An 8,399-nucleotide genomic window follows, 5' to 3' on the forward strand; every position below is an offset into this window, starting at 1 on the left:
TTCAACTTCCCACTTCAAAAAGTGACTTGAACCAAACTGTCATGGGTCTGATTGTTGATATGGGTTTGCCACTGTAGACATTTGTATTAGGTAATACAAGGACATAAAAATGTTTCATTGTAAATATTGTGTGAAAAAATTTCTATCTCCACACATTCTAATTGGGCATATGAGAAGGTGTACTTTGTTTTTCAACAATCATCTTAACAATCAGGTAGCTTGTGGTCAACCTAATTGTTCTCGTCATTTTTCATCTCTCTTGTCCCTCCGAACTCACCTTCTAAGACACCATTCAAGTGATTTAAAAAATGAACGGAATATTCCTTCTGAACATATTGATGATAACAATATGGCCATAGACGATTCCTTAGGTGAAACTATGAATAATGTAGATGAAACTCAATCTCTTTTCGATAATATTCTGTGCTCATATTTTGCATCTTTATATAGCAAACCTGAAATTCCTCGAAATTATGTTCAGTTTTTAGCCGAAGAATTGGAGTCATTTCTTTTCTTCTACAATAACTTGTTGGGAACCAACACATCAGAACAAAAAGTTCTTCATTTGATTGACTCTCTTACAAAATCTTTGTCGCTTTTTAATTCAGAATACAAACGATTTATGTACTTTCAAAACCGTGGTTCCTTGATATTTCCAAAAGAAATACCGGTAGGGACAAGAGAGGAATATAGACGTGGTACTTTGACTCAGTCCAGAAGTGTAATACAAGTTGTTCCTATAAACGAGGTCTTACAACAAATTCTTTCCATGGGGACTATTCTTCAAGAATCACTTGAATATATGGCTTCCTGTAGGTCTCGGGAGCGTCCTTTGATAAATGTAGTTCAAGGTTCAGTTTGGCGAAACATGGAAAAAAAAATCCTTAAAGAAGACAGAGAATCAATTCACTTGCCAATTATATTATACTACGATGATTTTGAAAGCAACTGTCCCATTGGAACGCATAATGTCATTCAGAAGATGGGTGGTGTTTATTTATCACTACCATTTTTACCTAAACATTACTTTTCTAAGCTCAACAGTGTTTTGTTACTAGCCCTTTTTCATTCCTCAGATAGAACAGCATTGGGAAATAAGCGAATGTTTGAGAAGGTAATAGAAGATTTGAACATTTTGTCTGATAATGGTATACTGTTAAATGTCTATGGTTTACCAAGAAGAGTCAAATTTCATGTCGTTTGCATAACAGGGGACAATCTTGGTTTAAATGGTATCCTTGGATTTGTTGAAAGTTTCAATTCAATGTTTTCTTGTAGAATATGTTCTGTTGATAAAAACAATATGCAAAGTATGTTGTATGAACAGCCTGGTTTATTACGAACAGAAAAGTCTTACTCTGTGGATTTGGCATTGAATGATTATTCTAAAACTGGTATTAAAGAGCAATGTGTGTGGTTTAAATTGAGACATTTTGATCTCTTTCGTAATGTAGCAGTTGATGTTTTGCACGATTTCATGGAAGGTGTATGTCGATATGTGATGAAATTTGTTTGCAAGTATTTGATTCAAGACAAAAAGTTAATTGGCTTTAGGACGTTAGAACACAGGATAGTATCTTTTGACTACGGTCCTGATAACTCTTCTAAACCTGTGAATGCCATTACAATGCAGGGTTCTACTTTGCTACTCCGTACTTCTGCTTCTGAAATGACTACGTTGGTCAGATACTTCGGTCTGATTGCTGGACCATTTGTACCTGAAGCAGACCCTGTATGGGAACTCTATATTTTATTGCGAAAGTTACTTGCGAGGTTCCTATCACACCGAGTATATGTTGATTCTCTGGGACAGCTATCTGAAGAAATAGCACTACTGAATGATTTGTACATGCAACTTTCCAAGCAAAACCTGAAACCAAAATTCCACCTTTTAGTTCATTATCCTCATTTTTTTAGAGCTTTTGGGCCACTATCAAATGTGTGGACTTTTCGGTTTGAAGCGAAGCACCGAGTCTTTAAAGTAGCTGCTAGGGCTACGTCAAATAAATTAAACATATCAAAGACTATTGCCTTAAGAAACCAACTTACCTTAAATCAAATACTGATTGGCGGCTTCACGTCCAAACAGTGTGAAACTGGAAAGCTCGTCGGGGTGGAATCAATGGTCGAGATACCACCTTCTATACCTAGATCATTTCTTGACACACATTTCTCTACCAGTTTTGTTAAAATGAGTGGTATTCATTTTAGCAAAGGAAGTATTATTCTGCTGAGTATAGATTCAAACTCTGATCTTCCCCAGTTTGCTGTTGTGAAAAACATATTTGTTCCTGAAAAAGGTGGTACTGAATGTTTTTTTTTCTGCTATTTGTTGAGTACTGTTGATTTTGATTTCCATTTGTTTGCTTATGAAGTCACAAGCTCTAGTGAAACTATTTTAATTAAGTACAAAGACCTTTATTCTCCGCAACTAACACATACTCTCACGCATGATAATGATAAACACTACGTAACCATGAGAATTACTATTGACTGAAATGTACATAGATAGTTGAGTAGTATACAGGGGGTGTAAAGAGTTCTTGTAAACACCCTATATGTACACCTACAACTGATGCTCCTTTTTTATTCTAGTTCATTATATATACAGGGTCTTATAAATTCTTGAGAGTTCATGGTGACGGTGATCCGAATTTATTAACTTACCGATCATGGACTCACGCCACAAACCTAGGCCCATGAAGGAGCTTTGAGATTATCACAGGTAACCGGTACACATACACAGAAACACTAAAGACACGGAAGATCGCAGATAGACCGATACACGAAAACGGAAAACGAAAAGAAAAAAAAAAAAAAAAAAAAAAAAAAAAAAAAAAAAAAAAAAAAAAAAAAAAAAAAAAAAAAAAAAAATTTTTAAAAACATCATCCTCCTACTCTTTTCTCTTTCTCCTCCACTTCTTCTCTTCTTCTGTTTTTTCACCTCTTGCTTGTTCTTCACCTCCTCTTTTATCATCTTTTCCTTCTTCCTTCCCCTCCTTTAACTTCTTATCCTTCTCCTCCACTCGTTCAACTTCAAGTGACGCTCTAAATTTTCAATTTTTCACGTCACTACAGGAACTCGAACCCTGGCTTCTGGGTCTGGGGTCCATATCGACATTTCATCCTTGCATCACATTTTGGAAAAACAGTTTTGCCCCCCCCCACTCACCCGTGTCCCGCATGTCCCGTACCGTGTCCCGTGTGTCCCGTACCGTGTCCCGTGTGTCCCGTACCGTGTCCCGTGTGTTAGTTAACAAAACCGCTAATGAGGGGACCGTTCGGAAAATTTAGGGTATTAGGGGGTAAAATACGACGTCCCAATAATATGCGTACCACACTCTAATTGGCAATTATATTGGCCATACAGGGTGTTCTACATGTCAACAACATTCAGGAGGGTGTTCCAGAAATGTTATAGGTACATAAACAGAACATAGAAAAATGTATAATATGTAGGTACAGAACCATCCCTTCTGACTAAAAACTGGTTTACCAATGTAGAATGTGTTGTTATCAGTCCCTCAAAGAGTTTTTGTTAAAAACATTGTAAAAAATCCTCCAAAATAACTACTTGTTGCCTACTACCATGGGAAATCAAAAACTTTAGACTGTTTTACTCAAACTCAATTTTCCTCTTGGAAAAACCATCAACCAATTATTGCCAAACAAACAAATTATACAAACAAACAAATTCCTTTTTACAAGGAACACCCTGTTATATATTGGCAACAATGTACAAATGTTATCATACCCTATCGTTATTCATAATAACCCCACCTTCTGCCCCCTCCCATCCCCCATTTTTCCCCCTCTCCTCTCCTTTCTCCTTCCCTTCCCATCCTTTCCCCTCATTCTCTCCCTCCTCCTTCCTTTCCTCTCCCTCCTCCTTCCCCTCATGGGGGGGAGCACAGGGACATTTAGGAGGAGAAGGGTGGAAAATTGGAAATTCATGTGAAATATGTTGTATTCTGGAATGTGCTGGCTGGAAAGAGCACATCATTAGGGGATAGGGGGTTCATTAGTGGCCGTTGGAGGCTCATCAGTGGTTATCAGGGGTTCATTAGTGGTTATTTGATATTCATTAGTGGCTCTTGAAGGAGGTTCATTGGTGATTATCAGCGCACTGGTTCATTAGTGGATGCCTGAGGGAATAGGGGTTTCATTAGTGGCCGTTGGAGGCTCATCAGTGGTTCATTAGTGGCTCTTGAAAGAGGTTCATTGGCGGTTATCAGCGCACTGGTTCATTAATGGTTGCCAGAGGTTCATTATTGAGTATTGACTTTCAATCATTAATGAATAATAACTACTGGTGAAGGTTCATTACAAAACAAAACCAAATTTGTCACATAAATAAAAGAAAACTATCTAATATTTCCCGAATTTTTGAGCCACCTCAGCCACCTGGCTCATAGTTCATGGATGATCGGTCTATCCGCGATCTTCCGTCTCTTTAGTGTTTCTGTGTATGTGTACCTGTCACCTGTGATAATCTCAAAGCTCCTTCCTGGGCCTAGGTTTGTGGCGTGAGTCCATGATCGGTAAGTTAATAATATACAGGGTGTTTGTAAAGTCTCACCCCCCCCCCCACCCTCTTTGGCTCTTAAAGGAGGTTCATTCGCGGTTATCAGCCCACTGGTTCATTAATGGTTGCCAGAGGTTCATTATTGAGTATTGACTTTCAATCATTAATGAATAATAACTACTGGTGAAGGTTCATTAGTGGTTTTCATTGGTGAATCGTGGGCAATGGACGAGGTACTTCTTCTATTGGGGTACCTTCTAATATGTAGGCATTGTAGAGACAAATCTATCATTATTAACAGATTTGAGAGGGATTTTTTCAAAGTTTTTTACCAGTTCCGTCTAATATGTATTTCTCGGAACCATTTTCCCCTTCAGTGGGAAGTTGTATAATCAAAAAATCAGCATTGACGAAAGAAATAACGAGACGAAATATTTCCCTCAGTGGGAAGTTGTATAATCAAAAAATCAGCATTGACGAAAGAAATAACGAGACGAAATATTGTATCATATCTACCTACATCCCTACATGCAATGAATTGACACTTTTCAAAAGAGAAAATCACCAATTAGGTGAGGTTCATGAGGGCATTGAGAAATTTATAAGAAAATTTCACCAATCATTGTTGGGGTAATTATTTAGTTCTTTTGAAGATGGATTTTCAATACTGAATTCCTTAACAATAAGTTTGAATTTTCCCATTGAAATTTCAACAATAAAGTGACTCTTTTTTCCTTTTACCTTTTGGAATAATAAGCTCTTTTCCTGAAATTTACTACCTACACTGATTTTCATAAAAAATAAATGATATTGTTAATAGCTTTTGTAAGTACCTATACAGTACCTAGATATAAGTATAGGTAATAATATCAGTATAATTCAGGTATAGAAATAGCTTTGGAAAGCTTTTGTAGTGATGTTTTCCAGGAATACATAACAAAGGAGAAACCAGAATTGACTGAAATGGGGCCAATTTTTTCATCACTTTCGTGGAAATTGCTCCCTCTCCCTCTCTCTCTCTCTCTTATCTGAGCGTCCTGGAGGACTTTTTAGTCTTTTAACATTGTCTTTTAGAGGCACCTAACGGGACTTTTCAGTCTCAGCCGACGGCAATAAAAAACGCTTTCAAAGCTAAAACGCCCGAAGCTATCATTCCAATAATAGTCATACATTCTTCACTCAATTCATCCAACGAAAAAAAAAAAAAAAAAAAAAACCCGGTACATTTTACAACACTATGACTACACTGTATAACTGTAAAGATTTTATAGGTTGGTACAACATTATGGGTTTGATGAAAAGACTTGCTGTCCTCACTAGATTTATGCCATGGGAAAGAAAAGAGCTATTCTTATAAAGATAAATGAACCAAGTATGTCCTAGGTCTAGATCTTAAAAGTAATGTTTGTCTTTATGAAGAAAAGGGAATTTTAAGATTTTTAAGTGTATCAAGCACAAAGAGCGTCACAAATGTTGTTCCCCTATTAGTACCTACAGTCCTACACCTCTGTAAATTTTATGATCTGAACTTTGTTTGTCTTTATCATTAATACTGATCTGTATTTGTTTCTGGTTTTCAGTGACTCCGTGGTAGCTCTCAAGATCATCAAAAATGTTGAGAAGTATCGAGAGGCTGCCAGATTAGAAATCAATGCCCTGCAAAAAATCGGCGAGAAAGATCCCAATGGTAGACAGTAAGTAACCTTTATGCTTCCTAGCAGCCCAGGTCTGGAGCCTTGTGGTTTAAAGATTGGGACGATCAATGCAACCGTACCAAAACTCGGGACTCAGGCATCGACAAAAATTAAAAAACCCGGATGGGACCCAATGAGTTTAGGTCCCTCATTCTCAACCCGGAGGTGCTGGGTTTGAATCCCCTCTGGGGCAGAAATTTTCTAACAAAATAATCAAATAAAAGGGGCTGAAGAATAATAGAATACCCACGCAATGAGTCAATCCAAATCTTACTCTGATCTGTGGTATTAAAATAATAACTTTCTTGCCCTTGTTTGTTTCAGCCTTTGTGTGAAAATGTTGGACTGGTTTGATTACCATGGTCACATGTGTATAGCTTTCGAAATTCTAGGCCTAAGTGTGTTCGATTTTCTGGTAAGTTACTCGTGAAAGAAAAAGTCCACCCTACTTAGACTCTTGTTTGGGAAAGTTACCACACTAATCCTATTACTCCGTCCGAAGACCGAAAAGCCCGACGGAAAAAGAGGGCCTAGTTTGTCCCTGAAACTGTTAGCTACCTTTTTGCTGATAGCGATCTGTAAGGTTTCGAGATTTCATCTACTATGTATCTACATTTGAAAAAAACTTTGTAATTTTGAAAAAAAGTTTTCAATATGTATGTTGGTATCAAATGCTGGGAATGGAGTATCAGGTCATTTTCCTAGATACCTTATGTTGATGTGTGCATAACAAAGGACCTTTCAAAAAACTGAATGTAAAAGCACCTGAGCTGTCTAGGTCGTGACTCCTGAAAGACAAACTAACGAATTGATTTGATTTCTCCTTACAGAAAGAGAACAACTACCTCCCCTACTCTCTGGACCAGGTCCGACACATGTCCTATCAGCTGATCTATGCAGTGAAATTCCTACACGATCACAAGCTGACACATACAGATCTCAAGCCAGAGAATATCCTCTTCGTAGACTCCTCCTATGATGTAAGTATTACACCTTGCCTTAGCTAGCGATGCTAGCCCGTTGAACACACCAGTTTCGGACGGATCACCGAAGTTAAGCAACGTTGGGCGTTCTTGGTATCCAGATGGGTACCCATCACCCATCTGGGCAATTGCGTGCTGCCAGTGGCGTAGCGTGGTCTAAATTCAAGTGTAGGGCGTGTAGGGCACTAATTTCCATCATCCATGGTTCTTCATGGATTGGCATATTTTTCGGATCTGACTGGGATAAAAAGGGATTTAGGGATTTTAAGGGATTTTTAACCATTTTAAGGGATAATAATTTTTATTTATCTAATAAAAATACATTAATTATTTATTTAAAGTCAATATTTAAGGGTATTTGAGTGAAATTTCGAGTGTATGGCCGCCATACACGCCCTACATGGACGGTACGTCACTGATAGTCATGTGGTGTAAGGTATCACTGCCAAGATGAACACTCTGATCTGTGCCACTATAATAGAGGGTATTGACAACAGGTGAAACAGATAGTAACGAACTACATACTCTCAGATTACAAGTTTGATGAGAATTCTAGTCCAATATGAGAACCTGTATGGATGGTGAAGTGGTCCAGTTCTCGTCCGGTGGAGAGAAGGCTACAGGTTAAATACCAGTATGGGTCTTTAATCTCATTCATTACAATTCACAATTAATTCTCTCTCCGAATTTCTAATGTACTTTTACTTTTTTTTGTATTCATATTAAATTTGAGGATATGCTTTTAAGGTCGTTCAAAAAGATCTATCAGGGGTGTCTAAAAAAAGCTTCTAAAGCATCGTAGGCAAATGCCTCAGGCAAAAACCTCATCAAGAACCTTCTTCGAAATAAAATAATGGGCCTTAAATTAACATCAGGGATTCCTTTCGACTGGGTTGCGTTGAAAATCCACAGTTTCCATTGAATAACATAGGTACTAGGTAGGTCTGTAGATAGATTCCCAAATATACATACATATTTATCACATCAGAATTGTTCCCTTTGAGCCCGTGCTGGCTTTAGGGATACACAACAGTTTTGTGTGTTTTACTTTTAATAAAAAAAACGAAGTAAAAAAATGTTCAATTTAAAAACTTTCCCGAAATGAAAATTCCCCGGAACGGAAAAACGAACGTAGGTAGTAGTGAAATTCACCGCCATAGTTCAAAGCTATAATAGGTACCTGAACTATTGTATACT

The 8,399-nt window shown here is 37.6% G+C and overlaps 1 protein-coding gene across 1 annotated transcript; it reads left to right on the forward strand.

Annotated features, from left to right (window-relative positions):
* The first annotated feature begins 6,063 nt into the window (after positions 1–6,063).
* LOC113466962 (dual specificity protein kinase CLK2-like) lies at positions 6,064–7,241 on the forward strand. The gene is made up of 3 exons (XM_026822823.1): positions 6,064–6,219; positions 6,544–6,634; positions 7,050–7,241. The coding sequence occupies exons 2-3, from the start codon at positions 6,557–6,559 to the stop codon at positions 7,224–7,226; spliced, it is 255 nt and encodes an 84-aa protein (XP_026678624.1). The 5' UTR covers positions 6,064–6,219; positions 6,544–6,556; the 3' UTR covers positions 7,227–7,241.
* The last annotated feature ends 1,158 nt before the right edge of the window (positions 7,242–8,399 follow it).

The sequence above is a fragment of the Diaphorina citri genome, unplaced genomic scaffold, assembly GCF_000475195.1.
Source record: "Diaphorina citri unplaced genomic scaffold, Diaci psyllid genome assembly version 1.1 scaffold370, whole genome shotgun sequence".
Classification (NCBI taxonomy): domain Eukaryota; kingdom Metazoa; phylum Arthropoda; class Insecta; order Hemiptera; family Psyllidae; genus Diaphorina; species Diaphorina citri.